At 38.6% G+C, this 21,602-nt stretch overlaps 1 protein-coding gene across 4 annotated transcripts in view; it reads left to right on the top strand.

Moving 5' to 3' along the window:
- Frl (formin-like protein) overlaps positions 1-21,602 on the top strand; it is an 81,049-nt gene that overhangs the window by 37,714 nt on the left and 21,733 nt on the right. For 3 of the 4 annotated variants that reach the window (XM_034976586.2, XM_069503205.1, XM_069503207.1), the window contains exon 2: positions 19,354-19,524. In XM_034976586.2, the coding sequence (XP_034832477.1) occupies positions 19,354-19,524 (171 nt within the window). Of the gene's footprint in view, positions 1-1,834; positions 2,252-19,353; positions 19,525-21,602 lie in introns of those variants that run through there. The other variant, XM_069503206.1, reaches the window with a different exon arrangement.

Genomic DNA, 21,602 nt, shown 5'->3' with positions numbered 1-21,602 from the left:
ACGTAACATAACATAGTCATTAACTGCGGTGCTATGGAGACGGGCGTCGAACCCGTGACCCTCGTGTCTCTGTCGCTTCCGGTGACGATTGCGCTTTTTGTACTTACTTCACACAACTTACTTGAGTTGTGATGATCATTTCATCTGTACATTATAACTAGCTTATGCTCGCGACTTCCTCCGCATGGACTACATACATTTCAAACCCCATTTAACCCACTTAGGGGTGGAATTTTCAAAAATCCTTTCTTATTGGATACTTACTCTTTACAAACAACACACCCTCCAAATTTCATGTCTCTAGGACCAGCAGTTTAGGTTATGCGTTGTTATATAAGTCAGTCAGGCAGGACTTTGAATTTTATAAAAGGCAAGACTCAACTGTTATCAACAGACAGTTCAAATCGCTGATAGATTAGTAGAAACTTAGATTTTTTTACATACATATACTTTTACATATTTGTATCCCTAAATCAAAACTGTATCAATACAAAAACCTCGCCTTTGCGATAACCTCATTATGTGACTCAGCGCGAGAGGCTGTGCTGGTGTGCGGGGCGTTCCCTCCCCGATTGCCATCTGGACCTGTCGCGTACTATGAATATTAATACTAACGACACCAAGTCCACAGCTTAAGTACTATTGTGACAAAGAGAGTGAAGGCACAATGCAGTGTTTTCACTCTGGTTAAAGAGACAAATGAGCACAGTTCCGGCGCGGCGCGGCCAACCGTGCGGTGAATAGCAGCTCCACTGAATGACTGAAATAAGCACGCGTGATTAACTTAGGCAGTGGTCCGACCGCCGACGATGAACGAGAAACGAGTAGAACTAGAAACTTAAATGAGTTGGCGATCAGCGGGAAGCGAGTGTGTAGTTTCGATAGTTTTGTCGCCGGGCTATAAGTAAGTAAAAGTAAAGTAAAATATGCTTTATTGTACACCAAAACAAAAACAATAGACATATAACAAATACAGCATGTACAATAGGCGGCCTTATCGCTAAAATAGCGATCTCTTCCAGGCAACCTTAGGGTAGAGGATATTATAAAAATTGAAGAAAGCGGAAGGGGTGTACTAATTAAATAAAGTAAATACACATAATATACGTATGTATATATATATATATAAATGAAAATACAACAGTAGATAAGAGAGGAATAGACGACAGATAAGTGGAATAAAAGTAAAAATATAAGCGAGTGTGCAAGTGCGACGAGCGATTACTCGCGCCATTCGCCCGCGGCCGCTCAGTCCTATGCAAACCTGCGCGCGCGTTACACGTGAATATCTCTGAACGAGTTTATTTTTGAAAGCTCATCGCTCAGCGACAAAACTACTAAAACGAGTCATCGCCGGCAGTGTGAACAGTCAGAGAGCAACTTGTGCATCTCTTTCGTTTACACGGAATGTACATTTTATTGTGCGTTTCTTGAGAGAGAAAATCGCCGACAGTTAGTCCTTTCGTCATTTTCAAATATTCTACCCTAGCGAAGCCAGGGACGGTAGCTTAATTTATGCCCATATACCTACACAATATATGCGTGATTTACTGGTGCTGTCACCATGAAATAGATTTAATCTTTTCATAGTTAATAGCTCAAATGTTTCCAACTATCATGATGACTAACCACAAAGGTTGCTTCATCACTTTGACCTCATGACTCAAAGATTAAGAAGACACGATCCAAAAGCTAATTTATCATTCAATTCAGGCGCGTAGTACTGCTGGTCATTCCAGCGAACCTTGAAACAATATGGAATTAATCCGACACTTGAGTAGCCGTCTGCTTATCATTCTAACACCGATGTAGCTTGTGTTTTATTACATTTTGGTACAATTTCCATTCGGCGAGTAAACATTTCAAGCTCAATTGTAAAAAATAAAGTCCAGAGGCTGCTAAGGAGGCCCGAACCGAAAGAAAATAGGACATGGGAAAGAAGAAGATAAAGGAAAGAAACGAGCAAAAAAAAATTACTGAACTCCGTAACCCTGTTACATAGAGCAGAAACAAAGAGGAGTTGGCCTAAGCAACTGTGCACTGTGATTTTCAACTAGGTCCTGACGTCATCACTGTGGGCGGGGCCTTAGTTAGTATGCTGTCTGCGTTCGTCAGGTTCACATATATTGAGACTCGTATTATCGGTGTGTTTTCGCGTTTTTAAGAACAAAAGGATGAAGTGTTGTGTTTTATCGTGTCAAAGTTATTCAGACAGACGTTCTGATGCTATGAATGGTATCACATTTCATTTGTAAGTAATTTTATACGTAATTATTAAATTGTTTCTACACTTATTGACATCTAGTGTGAGATAGCTGAACTATGTAGTGACATCAATATATCGATGTTAGGTCGCTAAGCGAGTAGTTTTGCTACTAACCCGCAGATGGAAAATTGAGAAGTGGGCGGCGTTCCACAACCCCTCACCCCGCAAAATGTCACTCGATATTTCATAGGGAAATCTTAATACAACATCTCCTCTTTGTTTCTGCTCTATGCCCTGTTATCTCTAGTCTCTACATACTTCTTCTTCGTCGTAGCACTCTTGGCAGAGTGGTCGTGGTCATCACGAAGCAACGTTTTTGAGAGCAGATGTCATACGCCTCACGAGCATTCGCAAGCTCTACATACAGTAAACTCTAAAAACAATAATTTATTGAACTCACTATTATCTCAACAGCAAGTTCTTAAAACAAAAACTGAACTTCTTTACCCCATTATCTCTTTACCAAGATAGTTATCTTTTGATGTTTATTAAAACAATGGAATGGTGAAAAACTGCAATTTGTAACTATAGTAATTCAGGAAAACGAAGGCAGAAGCTGAACTATGTAGCTATGTAAAAACATTTCTAGCGTGATCGAACTTTGTACAGCGACATCTAGTTTTTATGTGGAAAGTTACTGTATGATACGGTTCTTGTAGTTTCTTCGTATGTCGGTTATATTTTTGTATGAATGCTATAAAACAATAATAATTATTATTTAAATATAAAATATAATAATTATAATAATAAGCTACTCAGCTTTATGCTAACATAATTAGAACTGTACCTAAATAAAGAGTCATTAGGCTAGAAACACGATTAAAACCGCATCGATTGGCGACTTTTATAGAAGAGATTACCTACCACGTTTATGGTGCTGCGGGCTGATTAAGTAATGTTTCCGCCTGTAATAGCAGACTGATCGGAATACTAACAACACACAATGGCTGCCAAGGTGAAGGTATTTATTGTACTTATATTGGCATGACTTTTTAGGGGTATACACGTGATTAGAAATGATATTTTATCGACTGTTCCACCACCTTTCCCCAGAATAGGGAGAGTGACCTGATGGGAACAAGGAAGCAGAAAGAAAGAACTTGTAGGGAGTCAAGAAGGCGCCCCGGGAAAGAGCCACCGAGCAAGTACCGAACGGGCGCCCTCCCGGCCCATATAACCGCGAGGTTGGTGGGGCCATGTGTGGTGGTGGGTTGTTCCACCATCTAATAGAACACCTCGTTGTTTGATTCGCATTTCGCATACGAAGGGTTCCGTACCATCGTACAAGAAATAACTCTTTTAAAAATTTGTAAATTTTTACAGATGTCATATTCAAATTGTTATTGTTTTATAGCGGCAATAGAATTCCACATTCTGTGAAAATTTCCACTCTCTACCTATTACGGTTCACGAGATACAGCCCGCTGACAGACAGACGGACGGACAGGGGAGGCTTAATAATAGGTCCCCTTTAGGCACCCTTCGGGTATGGAACCCTAAATTTTTTTTTTAGTAAGTGCAGCAACTTCAAAGCGGTTCCTATTCCGTCACGCGTTTTTACTTTTAAAATTCATTGAAATAAACAAACTGAAGGAAAATACTTGCAGAAAAATTATGATGCTGGGTAAATACCTATAAGTACATTGAAACTAGGGGAAGGTAAACAACCGTTCCATAGTAGTTTATGAATAATAATGTTTTCGGATTGGCTTTTAGGATTATTAAAAATTCATGGAATGTTATTACTTATTACTTATTGGTTATTCATTGTTAGGTAGTGTGGACTATAACACCAGTTTAGGGAACAAGTTATGAATATTGGGGCCGATTCTCTAGTACACAATCTCTAAACTAAACTAAATTAACAGGTCTAAATCTAGTGCTTTCCTTTTCCGCAAGCAACATTATGAAAGGGATAGCAATAGATTTAGACGTGATATTTTAGTTTAGTTTAGAGATTGTGTACAAAGGAATTAGCCACACTGCTTACTTTAGAAAGTGTTTTTACTGTGAACGTGATTTTTAAGGGGCTTTTATAGATGACAAAGTTAGTTTAGGAGATTTACGTACGTACTGTAAAAAATCCGATCTTTCAGCTTCTTTTCACGCATTCAGCCATTAGGTATATACCGTACTTCCTCCACTGTATCGCACTCTGAACAGTTAGGAGATGGGTCCTTGCCAATCATCGCAGCAAACTGTTCAGCGGTATAGGTATGTCCGGATCGAAGTATATGTGCTATTACCACTACTCATATTGGCATTCAGAACCCATGGTCGTCGACACAAAGCTGGCTGTATGATTTTGTACCAAATACCTTTCGACACGGATCGTTTATCGAAGTATTCGTTCCAAGACTTAGTACAAATACCTATCCTAGAGTCTAGACTGTAGGTTCTCTTGATATCGGTGTAATCGAGTAGCAACACAAACCGATAAAAAAGTGAGAATAACGTCATCGCGTGAGACAAATTCACTGCACGAACCCAGCGTTTGTAGCTTTACTTTAGAGAATGCTTTGCTATTTTAAACTTTATCGCTATCTTAATACGATTTAATTTAATCAATGGTTTTTTGTGTGCATTCGTGTTCACCATCAATTACATTGCACGCGGCTGGTTCAAGATATTATACCTAATAGCTATATATAGTGGAATTGTTTGTTTTGTTTGTTATATAATCTTAATTGCTCATCGTAACTAGTTAAAAAGACTTAAAAGAGCCGGTATATCAATTTCTTAGAGCACACAATCGACTAGTATGTATATATAGAGAGAGAGACTATAGATTGATGCAACTCGAGATCCCGCTGCGTGATAATTTCACCCAGTTGTTATAATAAATATCCCATAGGTACGTACCGCCTAGGGTTCATGATTTCTCGAGCTTATCAATTTCTCGGGTCTCGAGAATTCTCGAGGCTAAATTCTCGGGTCTTCTCGGGTTGTCGAGAAATTTACATTTACGTACGGATTTGCATATTCTTCGGTTCCAATAATGCGATTAATCAACAAATTCAGTGGTTTCCTCTCAAATAAAAGTACCAAAATAATTATAAGACTTTTATTGACAGTCTTCAACATAATTAGCTTCTTTTTCTTAAAGAAAACTAAAAAAATAAGCTATTCTGACATTTGTGACTTATACATATACAATTACAGGACAAGCACAGCATTAGAAAAGAAAAAAAAACAACTTAAAACTTCTAGCTTCTTTCTTTTAAACAAAACAAACAATAAACAAAAATTTCAACATGAAAACGTTAACCTTATCCTAACTTAGGCTACTTGACACTTTTTTAAAGTTGGTCTTAAATGGTTAATATTTGTCCTATTATATCAAAAAAATTAACACTATATTTTTTTGCGCCCTAAAAACCATAAAACTTTAATTTAAAAATATATTTTTCTTAGACAGGTGAAAACACTGTCGGCCATGTTTGGCCGATAGATTATCTGTGCTCTGCGGTCATGCATTTGTAAACAACAGCATAACCTCCCAAAGTTAATAAACATGACTTCTATTATACTAGTTTACATGAAAAATATAGTAATTATCGTTATTGTATCATCCGAGAATGTAAAAAACGCATCGATAAAGACCACAGGAAAGTTATGGATTAGAGTGCCCAGTGAAATAAATATACGTAACACGCGAAGACTTGCTTAAAGGGATCCTATATGACTAACGACTTCAACCCAAATTTATTTTTGCAAAGATCACTTTGTTATTTATAAAGAGAAAACGATATTTTTTTACGTTTACTATGAGTTTTTAGAAATATATAAAAACTAGCTTATGCTCGTGACTTCGCCCGCGTGGACTTCATAAATTTCAAACCTCCATTTAACCCACTCAGAGGTGGAATTTCAAAAAATCCTTTCCTAGTGGATACCTTCTCTTTACCTACAAAGAACACACCCACCAAATTTCATGTATCTAGGATCAGCTGTTTAGATGTTTAGGCTGTGCGTTGATATATAAGTTAGTCACGACTCTAAATTTTATATATATGGATACTACGTTAGTCCCCGCGTCACATCGGGATGACATTTCTTTGTTTACATATTTAATGACGTCACATCATGGCTGACAGCGTTTTCTGCGTTTCAAATAAAAATAAAAACTGTATTTTTTTAAATTGGATTTATATATCCATCCTGCGTTTTTAATAATTGTTATTGATATATTTCGTTGTCTTAAGCAAAATACTATAATAAATAATCATTTATTGGACGAAATTAGATATGAGTCAAGTAGCCTATTACAATCACAGCACCATTTTTGGCATGTTAATTAGAAAAAAAAAACAAATGAAATTTTTGCATTTAAAACAAACGGCAAACGCAAATCGTTTTATTTTATAATTTCATAGACTCAAATATGATTTCTCGAGTTTTCTCGAGCTTGATTTCCCGGGAACAAAGCCCAACGATTTCCCGGGAATTCTCGGCTCGAGAATTCCCGGGAATGAACCCTAGACCGCCCTATAGGTGTACCTAGATCTATGGATGTACGTTTTTGCCTGCTTGCCTCTTTGATTTTTCCCCTTGTCTGCTATAAGACATACCTCCTGCCAAATTTCATGATTCTTGGCAATGGGAAGTATCCTGTAGGGCAGTGTAGGATTCTTGACAGACACGACAAACAGGCAGATTTAACAACCTCCCTGGCGCAGTGGTGAGCGCTGTGGTCTTAATAGTGGGAGGTCCCGGGTTCGATTCCTAGCAGGGGTTTGGAATTTTATAATTTCTAAATTTCTGGTCTGGTCTGGTGGGAGGCTTCGGCCGTGGCTTGTTACGCCACCCTACCGGCAAAGCCGTGCCGCCAAGCGATTTAGCGTTCCGGTACGATGCCGTGTAGAAACCAAAGGGGTATGGATTTAATAAAAACTGCCATACCCCTTCCAGGTTAGCCCGCTATCATCTTAGACTGCATCATCACTTACCACCAGGTGAGATTACAGTCAAGGGCTAACGTGTATCTGAATAAAAAAATAAAATAAAAAAAGGCAGACAACGAAGTGATCCTATACGCCTATGAGGGTTCCTTTTTCCATTTGAGGTACGGAACCCTAAAAACATTCGAAATTCAATTCGAAAATGTTTTAAATGACATTTGAAATTCAATTAGAAAAAATTGTTTAGTTTGTAATTGATTGGTGAGTCAAAATGGTTAGCTTAAATGAGCTCGGTGGCTATCATTCATCGTTGAACACTGAGTTAGCGAATCATCCCGCCGCGCCGCACTGAGCCGATTGCATGCAACACGACAGCAGATAAAGTAAGTGGATAGATGTTTCGAACATTTTTATTTCAGTCTTTAATATATTCGGCATAGAAAGTATCCTTTGTGTGTCTTCAGGATTTAAGCTACCTATGTCTGGGATAAAAATGTCCGTGAAAGGTAGGTCACAGAGAGACAGCCACATCTCGATAGTATTAAGATGGATAAAGGAAACTCATCAAACATAAGGTAAAATCTTTAATTTAGTGACACTAAACACAAGCTCTTTCAGTATATTCTCTAATCTCATAGATCTCATGACGCCGCGGGTGGTGTCGTGAGTTCCACTTGAACATGCGACTGCAGGGTCACAGGTCGGAACCTCTGATCTGTAACCTCATACAGCAATCGATAGCTCGATCGTTTGTATGCAGCTTTCAATATAAGGATTACTTTGTTCTATCGATAAGAGAATATTACATTATTTCCATTCATAATTCAATTTATTTTCAAGTACATAATCGATCATGTTCTTTTATTTATAACTAGCTGCCCCGGCAAACTTCGTACCGCCTAAAAGTCGATTCTTTTTCAGGCAATTTTTTAATTTTTTCTCTCCGTAAGAACCATCCTCGTTCTTCAAGGAATATTATAAAAAAAAAATAGCGAAATCTGTTCAGCTGTTCTCGAGATTTGCGATCAGCAACACATTTAGCGATTCATTTTTATATAATACAGAGAAGAGATATGGTAGTCATTTAACATGGCTAATATTCTTTAAAAAAAAATTGTAAACGAGTGGTAAACGGCTCTATTGATCTCCGTAGACGTATGGAGGATGCAGGAGCCTTTAATGAAATTCAGATTTTTGGCCTCGAACATGAATTTCAAGTGTAGATATAAGTTGACCGGGTCTCAGACAACAATACGTCGTTTGAAGGACATCCGTCGTAACTAGTGGTGTCAAATACTGTTAAACTTACATAATATAATATCAATAATTGTTATTAAAATTTATTGATAAATAAACACGTTAAAAATATAACACTGACTAAAAAAAAAAAAAAAACGCGATACCTACCCCACTTGATTTCATCTTACTTTGAAAATTGAAAACACTACTTTCATGAACACATTTTAATTTATTTTTGGTGATGTAACCAAACGAGTCGCAGGGAGCCGCTGGATTCAGGCGCCGCAAGACCGTGACGTGTGGAGTGGAAGTCACTCCAAGAGACTTATGTCCAGCAGTGGACGTCTATCGGTTGATGATGATGATGATGATGATGATGATGACGTGACCAGAAATTACGGTTTTCAAATTTTCCCCCTTGCGTGTGCTATAAAACCTAGGTAGGTACCTACCTACCTGATAAATTCATGATTCAAGGTCCATGGGAAGTACCCTGTAGGTTTCTTGACAGACAGACAGACAGACGGACGCACAGACAGACGGACGGACGGACGCACAGACAGACGGACGGACGGACGCACAGACAGACGGACGGACGGACGCACAGACAGACGGACGGACGGACGCACAGACAGACAGACGGACGGACAGACAACGAAGTGAGCAAAATAAACTACACCATTAAATTACCCGAAAAAATAAACTAGCAAAAAGTCTATGAACGCGCACTATCGTTAATCGAACAGTATCGGTAATAAACAGAAATAACAAAAATTTCGACTATTGTATTATTTATGTATCAAATCAAAGCATCAACAAAAATAACAAAATTATTTAACTTATTTATTAACACTTCGTAGGTATTCGATGGGAACAACAAAATCATTTGATATGCTAAATTTATCATCATATCGATGTGGTGGCTATTTAACATTAGTTGACTTGCTATTTTTAACCATATTCAATGCATCGGTATTTTTAGCGCATGACGTAATCGGTCGCAATCGGTAGGTATAATGTCGTCGCGCGCTCGTTTTGCACCGCGCGCCCCCTTCGAAATTTAATTTCCTGGAATCCTCGCGCTACCTACTTAAGTACCTACTGCAGCTACTTAGAACGTAGGTATAGGTCCTAACTATAATAATTTGTATTTTTTGATTTAATAATATTTTTTTATTTAAAATTGTTAAGTTTTAGTATCGCAGTTAATCAACAAACTTTAATATGTGTTAAATTAACAGGTTAATAAATAAATTGGTCACCTCTAGTCGTAACGTTGCAATGCGGACTGCGGTGTTTTTGATGGTCACAGTAGGCACCTATACAAATTACGTTCAGGCATGACTTGAAAAATTTGTAGCTACAGTAACATAACGCGAAATTATTTTATGGAGTTTTTAAAAGACATGACAACAAAAGACAAACGTAGTAATTACGCGAACTGAAACAGTAATTTTTTAAATCTCTACATAGTATAAAATAAAGTCGCTTCCCGCGTCTGTGTGTATGTATGAACGCGTAGATCTTTTAAACTACGCAACGGATTTTAATGCGGTTTTCACCAATAGATAGAGTGATTCAAGAGGAAGGTTTATAGCTATAGTTTAATTCTCAAAAAATTAGAGATCTCTAGAGAAATTGAAATAATGTGAATTAGGTCGGGAAAAAATCCTCTCATTTGAGAGTTTCCGAGGCAATGACACCACATTAGTATCTATATTGCACCCATGCGAAGCCGGGGCGGGTCGCTAGTAATAATTAAAAGGTTTCGGGGAAACGAGGATTATGATAACCAGTACACGTTAGCACCATGCGTTCGGCGAGTACGGGCCAACATGTAAACAAAACTGATTGCTAATTCCGGCAAGATTTTTTGATGTTTTTGAAGTATGAAAACTCAAAAACTCTCACTTTTCAGTAGGAAGGGCATTCCGAACCAGTGCGCAGTGGTTTTGAATTTTTAAAAAACCGGCCAAGTGCGAGTCAAGCTCGCACAACGAGGGTTCCGTACAACAGTCGTATTTTTTCGACATTTTGCACGATAATTCAAAACTATGATGCATAAAAATAAATAAAAATCTGTTTTAGAATGTACAAGTGAAGACCTTTCATATGATACCCCACTTGATATAGTTATCTTACTTAGAAAATTGAAAATACTAATTATTAGTTTATGATCACAATTTTTTTTTTTTTTGTGTAATGTAACCACAAATTCACGGTTTTCAGATTTTTCCCCTACTGCCAGCTATAAGATCTACCTACCTGCCAAATTTCATGATTCTATGTCAACGGGAAGTACCCTGTAGGTTTCTTGACAGACAGACAGACAACAAAGTGATCCTATAAGGGTTCCGTTTTTCCTTTTGAGGTACGGAACCCTAAAAATCATTCCATATCTATTTTATAAGTCGGCTGCTCGCGATAAATTTTGCCAAGGCACAAGTGGCCCTATATACGTTCGCCGACTGTGTCCCAGTGTTGGACAAATAAGTGATTTTTTAAACAACACATTTTTTGTTTAAAATACGTTTAAAATATTTTTAACATTAAAAACATTTCATCATATGTTTAAAATAAGGTCAACCAGTAATATAGGTAAGGCTGTGAGGCCAATCCTAGTTGGACCAATATGTACATGACCCTACAAAAGATGTCAGGCGTCTGCGTGAACTGTGAAGGCAGCAAATTCAAGAAGCAAACAGCAAAGAAGCTGAATAAATGAAGTTATATTGGATTTAACATTATTAAGTTGAATCATAAGATAAACGTTTGTTTATATAAGCTTTGATAGCCTAGTGGTTAGGATTCGATCCCGGGCACGCACCACTAACTTTTCGGAGTTATGTGCATGTTAATAAATTAAATATCACTTGCTTTAACGGTGAAGGAAAACATCGTGAGGAAACCTGCATGCCTGATAAATCTCCATAATGTTCTCAAAGGTGTGTGAAGTCTACCAATCCGCACATGGCCAGCGTGGTAGACTATGGCCAAAAACCCTTCTCATTCTGAGAGGAGACCCGTGCTCTGTAGTGAGCCGGTGATGATTGATGAGCTAACTGATTTATGAGCATAATAATTCTTCCATTTGTGCAGTTAATTCGTTATCGTTTAAAAGTATCTCCTCGTAGATATTGATTCTAAAAATAGAGGGTATTTTTATCATTTCCGCCCTTCGGACGCATCGCTTGACTCCGTCGAAGGCCGCGCTCTATATTCGGTCGTGTATCGGTAGGGCTGATTCACGCCAGTAAAGCTAGTGATGTAAAATACACTTATCGATTCTAATTAAAGATTTTAATAGTTGACTGCGTCCAAGACCACACTTGTAAAAAGTAGGGTAGCAATGTGGGTTCGATTCACACCAATAATCGCTTGTGTGAATCTTTTAGAAGAATTTTGAAATACTCAATAGGAATTACAGTAACGATAGTGATGTACAATATCTTTATCGATTTTGATTAAAGATAGAGCTAGTTGAATAGAATAAAATACATTTTTAAACAAGTGCTTTTGAACCGTCAGAATAATTTACCACTAATTTAAAGTTAAATAATATAAAATAACTGGATTCATAATAATGTATTGTAGGAAGCGTACCGTTTGACGACCTCCCTGGCGCAGTGGTGAGCGCTGTGGTCTTAATAGTGGGAGGTCCCGGGTTCAATTCCTGCCAGCGGTTTGGAATTTTATAATTTCTAAATTTCTGGTCTGGTCTGGTGGGAGGCTTCGGCCGTGGCTAGTTACCACCCTACCGGCAAAACTGCCATACCCCTTCCAAGTTAGCCCGCTATCATCTTAGACTGCATCATCACTTACCACCAGGTGAGATTGCAGTCAAGGGCTAACTTGTATCTGAATAAAAAAAAAAAGTAATAATATTTATCAAATTCAAAAGTAGGAAAATACCCAATTATTTCTCATGAGTTTGCTCTTCACAAATGGTCGTGGGATATTATAGATAACAATTTGAATTGCGATAACGACAGATAAGTAATTACGACTTCTTATGAACGCGGATGATGCATCCGGTTCCGGTTTGTCCATCTTTGAGTATATTTCAATATAACTAATTGCAACCTGTGACTTTGTCGGACCTCTTTGGTTATATAAACTTTCTAGAGCGCTTAAGAGCAATACTTTCTCGTTGTCTTGGATTAAAGAAATACGTCTTTAACCTTCGATACAAATGATCGTTTGAAGTTTTTAACTTACATTAAGTAACAAATTTACAGGTTACGACGAGGTATATTTCAGCTAAATAAAAAATATATTTAGAAATAAAAATATTTTTATGAGTGCTTTGGAATCGTCAAATGAATCTGTCACTGGTTCGAAATAATGCTTTCTTAATGAAAAGAACTAGAAACTCCATTAAGAACTAGAAACTCCTATAAGAACCAGAAACTCCTATAAGAACCAATAAGAATTTCAGGCCTATATTTGATAAATGTGAGACTACTATAAATTCAGACCATAAAATCTACACTAATGGTGAAAATAAAGATTCTCGCGCTTTAAAACAATTTTTTTTTTTACTTCAATCACACTACTTTAACTAGGAGCTCTATTATATAATTGACGGTCTATTACGTAAATGGTAACAATGGCATTGAATGCGTCGTTAGAATGCAAATCGCCCGTGTTTCCTTGTTTTTGCCTCTGATCCAATGATTCATCAACAATGACTATCATTGGATCACAATGCTGTTTAGCTGCTCACCGGCCTTCGTTTATAAAAAAACTTGATTTTATAATTTATGTCGACAGGTTTTGTATATTTGTTCTTTGCCAAACAAATCATATTTTATTCATTAAAAATTTAAATAAGTAGTTAAGTAATATGTGTTGTGACCTAATTTGAAAACCAGTTTTTAGCACGTACCTACCTGTTATGGTCGTGCTGCCATAAATTGCATCAGTTATTTATGTTTTTTCTTTATTTTTAAATAAATCATAGCTTTATGAGTATATTAATTATAGCTTTTATGTGAAAATAAAGTTTTTTGATTGTTATAAAGCTTATGAAATACTAACCGCTGAACCGATTTTGAAAATTCTTTTAAAAAGCTACATTATTCCTGAGTGACATAAGCTATATTTTATTTTCAAAAAAATTAGAGATCCCTACGAAAATTGCAATAATGTGAAAAAGTCGTCTCATCTGTGAGCTTCCGTGGCGTGCGCTGCGTAAATAGTTAAAGTAATACAAAAACAATGTACTGCTACTTTTGTCATGGTAAATCAACAGTTTCCACGGGATTTTCAGAAACCTAATACTACCTAATAACCTGTGGATAACGCATTATATTTAGGCCTGTCAATTTTGTTTAGTTTAGAGATTGTGTACATAACAGAATTAGTCGCCCTGTCATACTAATTTTGACAGCTTCATAATCGTACTAACATTGAGGTCGTTGTCTTGAAGATATAAGTATGATATGAAGTCAATCCCACTCGGGCTCGTCTTCCAATCTCAGCCAATACTTATTGGCGTCGTAAAGTGGAAGCTCGTAAAACATATCACCTCCGCGTTACTGGCCAGTCGTGACTCCGGCGAGGTAGCCAGTAATAACATTTTGATGGTTATTCCTTATCTTAATCTCCGCGTTTCAATTTTATTTATAAGATAAACGTAAAATACAAATTCAGGCACCAACTGCCTGCTTAATATCTCAATTTAAAGGAGAATTATCAGACTTTCGACCACATTGTTTCAAGAAAATTCTTAGTTATTTAGAGCACATTGCCCGAAACCTACCTAACAACTTGGACAAACATATAGTCTTAGACAAGGAGACACGCAATCTTTGAATGTCCTGGTTGTGTCGACCTGAGGACAGAAGCGCTAGGATCGACCGACGCGGAGGGTGTGAACGCCCGTAACCTTATATCGCGGATGCTGTCGAGTGAACAAGCCTGGCAACGATATAGCAAAATGCTGAGGGCTATAATGATAAGAAGAGAAGAGAGGGGAAAAGAAGAAAAGAGGAAGATAGAAATTTAGGAGGTCATCACGAAGTAAAGCTTACGCAGTTCCGTGCTCACCTTGGTAGGCATGGGGAGGTTATTTTAGTCCGTGCGAGTCGGCTACACCCTGCCGGCAGGCAGAGGTCCGTAGGGATTTATTCCTCCCCCGAAGAAAAAAAAAAGATGAAGGGCAAAAGAACACACGGCCGATCACCCAGCCGATATGGTCAGCAGTGTGATTCGCTAATTCAGTGTTCAATGATGTGTGTGAATGCCTGGTCGTTAAAGTAGAGTATGTAAATCATTTATATTTTGACTGATGAGAAATGATTTCCAAATATTTGAACAAGTGCAGTCAAATAGACTTTTCAACAAATACCAAGAAGTGGAAACTGTTACGAGCAAACAAACTTGGTTTTGTAGTTTTGTACAGCTAAGCAAATCCTTCAACTCACCAAACTAATATTAGTTAAGTATACCAGCTTCTAAGTAACATTATAGGCAAACGCTTGACCGCAATCACTCCTGATGGAAAGTGATGATGCGGCCTAAGATGGGACGCGTTTACCTAGAAGATGCCTATTCACTCTTGTTTTAAAGATACCCGAGTTGTAGTTGGTAGGAAACACATATCGGGGAAGAAAAATAAAAATCTAATAAAAATTGAGAACAAGCAGCGAGCGGGGTGATTGGCTGATTCAGTGATTATCACTGAACTAGCTTATGCTCGTCAGTCAGTCACCTTTTCCTTTTATATATTTAGATTAGTATGGATTTTGCTCAGGGGTGCTAATACGGAAATTGTGATTGTGCGAGGATCCCACTATAGTTAAATACCATCAAGAAAAGAGTTCCGGTATGATGTAGTGTAGAAACTAATTAGAAGTATGGGTTTCCAGGTTAGCATGCTTCTCATTAATTATCTTAGACTGCGCAGTTACTTACCATCAGGTGAGATCGCATACAATTAGTGCTAACTTGTTATATCGAATAAAAAAAGAAAAAAAAGAGAGGTTGGTCAAACGGCGGATAGTGCGTGCCCGATACAGAACTGGTAAAGCGTTTTTGCCTGTGTAACACAGAGGTTTTTATTACCTAGACTACACGATATAGCGTGTCTGTAAACTAAAGCCCCCTTATACATGTTAGCCCAATGCACTCGGTGATCGAACATGGCAAACGTGTATGTATATTGTAGTACAAAGCCACTTGGGCTTTGGCGTACAGAACACGGCAGAAAATAATGTACATCGACCTTCAGAATGAGATTTCGGCTTTGCAGAGCATTGGATCTGTCACTCATATCTATGTGACGTTTTGTCGGTCTTAACAACAGAGACAATGCTCTACAAAACCGCTATCTCTTTCTAAAGGTCGATGTCCATTATTTTCTGCCGCGTACGGCGTAGCTACTGTATATTATTTTGCTATCAAAAATTTACCTTACTTACGGCTGGGAATTGCCGATTTCATCGAGTCAACATAAATGGGACGCTTGTTTATACGCTTATATACGCTTGATCTTCTGTGCGTCTAACCTCTTCAGCAGCCATATCGTTTAGACGATAGTTCTTTTGAGGAGAAGCTCAAGCTTCTCTATGACAGCTATATGAAATGCTTTGACGCTTCCTTTTGAGTGTCCGAGCCGCTCCCGCTAAGCTGCTGAAATTCGGACGCCGTTAAAAGAAGCGGTATCAGGTGATAGTAGGTAGCTAATGTGCGTGCAGCTTAAGAAGTTTTTAGGCTGCACGCCCATCTGCAGTAAAAGCCACGAAGGTGAACGACCGGGCGCATGATTAGCGCAAATACTTACTGGCCGCGATCGCCCATTCAATCCATTCGCCTACCCATTCAGATTTCGCCCCCAATCAAAGATTGTTGACTTGCGAAAGCAATAATTATTGATGCGCTGTGCGTTGTTCTCAGGAAGCTTAGGCTTAAATTTCATCACCATCACCATCATCATCAACCCATCGTGAGCTCATTACTGAGCACGGATCTCCTCTCAGAATAACAAGGGTTGGGCCATAGTCTACCACGCTGGTCAAGTGCTCATTTTTGCTGAGCGATGCTACTCGTACTCGTTTGAGGTTTAGGAGATATAATTATTTTCAGATACCGATTTAGTATAATTTAATAACATTTGTAAAATCACCAAACCACGAGCCCACTGTAGCTCGATTACGGTGCAGTCACCTCCGATTGGCCGATACTCTCTCGCTATTGGCTAAAATACAAAACTACCATGAAATTCATCCAATCACAACAATTAACATTGTAATAATTGTTGATGCAGCTTTTACAGAATTGACCCGCTGAATCGTATATATCTACAGTACGCGACAGGTCGAGATGTCAATCGGGGTGGGGACGCCTCGCATACTCGCGCATTCCCCGCCCTAACCCGGTGGGGCGGGCGTCCCCCCGTCTCATATCTCGATTGCCTTGTCGACCTGTCGCGTACTATAAATGCAAATAACATCACCTACCAACAAGCCAAGGTGTAAAACGTGCGGTGTACACCATCGACCATCTTGATAACCCGCGCTAGGTGTCTAGGTCCCTGTTGAAAGCTGCAGGTCAAACTGTTGCACACTTTACGAGCTGCAACGTTGTTCCAGGCATTGTTCTGTCACCTATCTTCCGTCAAAAACGATTAGAAAGTTGTATATTTGTAAATAAATCCACAACAAAGTGAACTAGAGTGAGGGAACTCTCGGTTTGATTCTGACTCGAAGATATGTCAAATATTAGGCTATAGTGACGTAAAATCAAAGTAAAATCTGGCTACCTTAAGGCTACCAAGGCTACCTCCATCAAATATGTTAACATTTAGAAGACAACAGTTACAAGTTCCCTAACTGTCGCGAACTACATAATATGTTCTTACAAAAATAATTAAGTAGATGCATTTACTTAATTGTTGTAAATGCCAAAATGACTATTTATCTATTAACTTTTACAGATAAATAATGAAATTAAGCACACAAACAAGAAAATAACTTAAAAACAAGTCGGGTAACTAGTATACGATACCATTAATTTTATCTCAAAACGAATCTCCACCCATTTGCTCCGCGGCTTTGACACGACGGTAATAATTTGTAATGACAAAGATCATTCGATCTCATTAGGCTTATCGGATGCGAAATCGCTGGCATTGAGATGTACAGGTTCTATTTCAACCGCTCTTAACTAGGGCTGGCTCTATTCACCGAATCTTATGATAAACACAATCCAACCAATCTCTGGGTCAATCCCGCCTTCATCGTAGCATTGACCCCGCGGCACCTATCTACGCAACAGTCGTTGACCTCTAGCACCAGTCTGATCTTTTATTTGCAATACCCCTTCCAACAGTTTTCCCCTCAAATTTTAATATGGGAACCTTCAAGTCAAGAGTGAATAGGCATTTTCTAGACAAGCGCGCCTTATCTTAGGCTGCATCATTACTTGCCAGCACGTCTGATTGCAGCCAAGCGCTAGTCTATAAATTAAAAAAACCACACCTCTCAAAGAATCTTGGAAACTCTTGTTGCAAAGTCTGTTTGTCTGCCGGTCTGCTAGCTTTACAAGTTCCAACTGTTTAATCGATTTTTTTTTACCGAAACCGAACCGAAATTAGCTAATTAGCCATTAGCTAGAACCGTTAGTCCCGCATGTGGCTGGAACTGGTTCAAAATCGGCCCGCTGTCCATACCCCACGCTGCAAGCCCACTGCGGCCAATGTTTGCATTGCAGGAATGTCATTTATGGATAATGTATTGCGTTTACGCTTGTTCCTCTTAGTTGCTTATTTGCATAAGAAATTGTTGCTACTTTATTTACGTGTACCTATCTATCGTTTTTAGGGTTCCCTACCTCAAAAAGCAAAAGGTACCTTATAGGATCACTTTGTTGTTGTAAGTCTCTGTCTATCCGTCTGTCCGTTTGTCGTGTCTGTTAAGAAAAACTATAGGGTACTTCCTGTTGACCAAGAATCATGAAAGGCAGATAGGTAACACAAGTAAAGGAAATAATCCGAAAACTTTGGTTGTTCCTTGTTTGACAAAGGAATTTGTGGTCAAAGAGTTCAATTAAAGTCGCGGGCATCAGCTAGTAATATCAGTGGGCAATATCGATAGCCCTACGCCATTAGCTAGAACCGTTAGTCCCGCATGTGGCTGGAACTGGTTCAAAATCGGCCCGCTGTCCATACCCCACGCTGCAAGCCCACTGCGGCCAATGTTTGCATTGCAGGAATGTCATTTATGCATAATGTATTGCAATTTGCGCTTATTTCCCTTAGTTGCTTATTTGCATACGAAATTGTTGTTACTGTATTTACGAAAGGTATTACTATTGCGCTGGAACCATGTCTCATTAACATCGAAATGACGTCATTTTGACGTCAGCCGAAATAAAAAAATACTATCGGCTTGAAACTTCAGTCTAGTGCTGATGTCACTGACATGGCAGCCACGCGCATTAGCAATTTGCGGGGCTTATATCTATCGTCTTTTTAAACGCTTCGTACACCAGTTTCCTAGATATATGAAAAACTGTCGTTATCGAATAATATTTTATTTAGAACTAGCGGGGATACCCGGCGTGTGCTGTTATCATTACCCTTATTATAAATGCGAAAGTATGTTTGTTTGTTGGTTTGTCCTTTAATCACGTTGCAATGGAGCAACGGATCGACGTGATTTTTTGCATGGGTATAGTTTAAGACCTGGAGAGTGACATAGGCTACTTTTTATCCTGGAAAATCAAAGAGTTCCCACGGGATTTTTAAAACCCTAAATCCACGCGTACGAAGTCGCGGGCATCAGCTAGTACGCTATTAAAACCATCTTCGCATTATTGCATTTCTAATGAAACCTGTTGGGGCACATCGGTTGGATAATTTCGTGTCCCCCCTTTTTATTTTATGGGGGCTAACCCTGACAGATTACCAAATAGAAGTTACAATTTGTGTCTCTCTTGTTCCAGGCCTCAATGGACCTCCCCCCAGACAAGGCGAAGCTCCTCCGCAACTACGATCTGGAGAAGAAATGGGAGATCATCTGCGACCAGGACATGGTGCAAGCGAAGGACTCCCCCGCACACTACCTCAACAAACTGCGCACCTACCTCGACCCCAAGGCCTCTAGGAGTCATAGGGTAAGATAAAACTGCTTCTTTTGACCTTTATTAAAAACTGTATCCAGTAATGTTTGCAGAAGATCAGATCTCAAAATCAATTAGTGTATTAGACTTATTTAACTACTAGCTCATGCTCGCGACTTCGTCCCCGTGGACTACACACATTTCCTCTCGAGTGGGCTCTTTCAAGAAGCTGGTCATGAATTATCTTAGGAATAATATTGCTATATTACACTAAGCCTGTAGGATAATTAGAATTTAGATAGATGGTATGGTACTAATATATTCTTTATTTATATTTTATACATGTAACTTTATATTTTATTCTACATTTATATATTTTTATACATGTAAGTATATTAATTAATAATAATAACTATGTGGTTGACGTAGTGGGTAGCACGTATATTATTACTATGTTATATTACTACTGTTTTTTATCCAAGCACTGCGTGCTACTGTTTGTTGATCCGAATAAATAAAAATAAAATAAAAAATAAAATTTCACCCAATTAGGCGTTGAATTTTCAAAAATCCTCTCTTAGCGGATGCCTACTAACTTCTTACCGCGTATAGACTATCATTTAGCTACAACAAAGCAGTACCCGTAGTACAAGATTTTACGTCTCACCAAACCAAACCAAATTCGAGAGTCGAAATACTTCCGCGTTACAGTAAACTGGATCTTAAACGCCTTGTTTTAAAGCTCAAGTTTGTCTACACTTCTACAGCCAGCGCTCCAAGCGGAAACATTGCGAAATTAAAATCAGTGGCATTGAATATTTGACTTCAATTCAAGGCTGTTTAGGTCCATTTTACTGTAACGCGGAAGTATTTCGACTCTCGATTTTGGTTTGGTTTGGTGAGACGTAAAATCTTGTACTACGGGTGCAGATCTCTAACGAACCGGCAAAGAGTTGTTTAAGACAAACAAAGGGCAGAGCGATTTGCTCAGGATTACTGCGGTTACACTATTAGTTACTGTCCCGTGGAATTGCGCGCAGAGCGGCTGTATTGCGTATTGTTTCGCAATCTAGGGCTACTGCGAATGCTAGAATAGAATTGAGGGATAAGATTGCAAAATATTATAAATACTATCTGTCCCGGCTTACTCACGTGTGTAGTCGACGTTAGCCCGACTAGTTTCGAACCCATCCGGGGTCCTTTTTCAAGGGAGTCCGTCCGCGCACGCGCCGCGGTTTTGACTGAGAGTCAAAACCGCGGCGCGTGCGCGGACTCCCTTGAAAAAGGACCCCGGATGGGTTCGAAACTAGTCGGGCTAACGTCGACTACACACGTGAGTAAGCCGGGACAGATAGTATTTATAATGGAAATCACTCACGGTAGTTTAAACGCTAAAATTGCAAAATATTCTTTAATCTACACACTCCCAGTAAGAGATTTGGAAGAAAATTGAAGACGTAGAATGATGAAATTGGCAGGTAAGTAGGTCTTAGCAGACATTAGGGGAAAAATCTGAAAACCGTGAATTTATAGTTACATTAGTATTTTCAATTATCAAAGTAAGAAAACTATATCATGTGGGGTATCACATGAAAGGATTTCACCTGTGGATTCTAAAACAGATTTTTATTTATTTTTATGGATCCAAAGTTTTTGATTTATCGTGCAAAATGTCGAAAAAATACCACTGTACTACGGAACCCTCGGTGCGCGAGCCTGACTTGCGCTTGACCGGTTTTTTCAACATTCGCCCAGGGGAAAAGATCAATCCAGAAATAGAAAAGAAACTTAATTGTATCAAAAATAGCAACTAATTTCTTGGTAATGTAATGGTGTATCAGCAGTGGCGTGCAGCTCATAGAGGCATAAACGCACTGCTTACCCTCATTGTAATAAGTCAATGCTTATTTTTCATTTTAACCTGCCGTAAAATAAGTTCATACCTAAATGCATACCCTGGCTTGAACTCCTGTTCACGCCACTGTGTATCAGTTAATTTGAGAGCTGCGTGAAGTTGATTAATTAAAATAAAATAAATCAATTTCTTGGTTTGAATCGACTGTAGAGCTCCAGTAGTTTAAGCTAGCGGATATTTGAGTAAGCATTAAGCACTAAACTGTAGATTTTGATCA

The sequence above is a fragment of the Maniola hyperantus genome, chromosome 15, assembly GCF_902806685.2.
Source record: "Maniola hyperantus chromosome 15, iAphHyp1.2, whole genome shotgun sequence".
NCBI classification, from domain to species: Eukaryota; Metazoa; Arthropoda; class Insecta; order Lepidoptera; family Nymphalidae; genus Maniola; species Maniola hyperantus.
The sequence above is the reverse complement of the archived record's forward strand: the minus strand, read 5'-3'. Positions and strand labels throughout refer to the sequence as shown.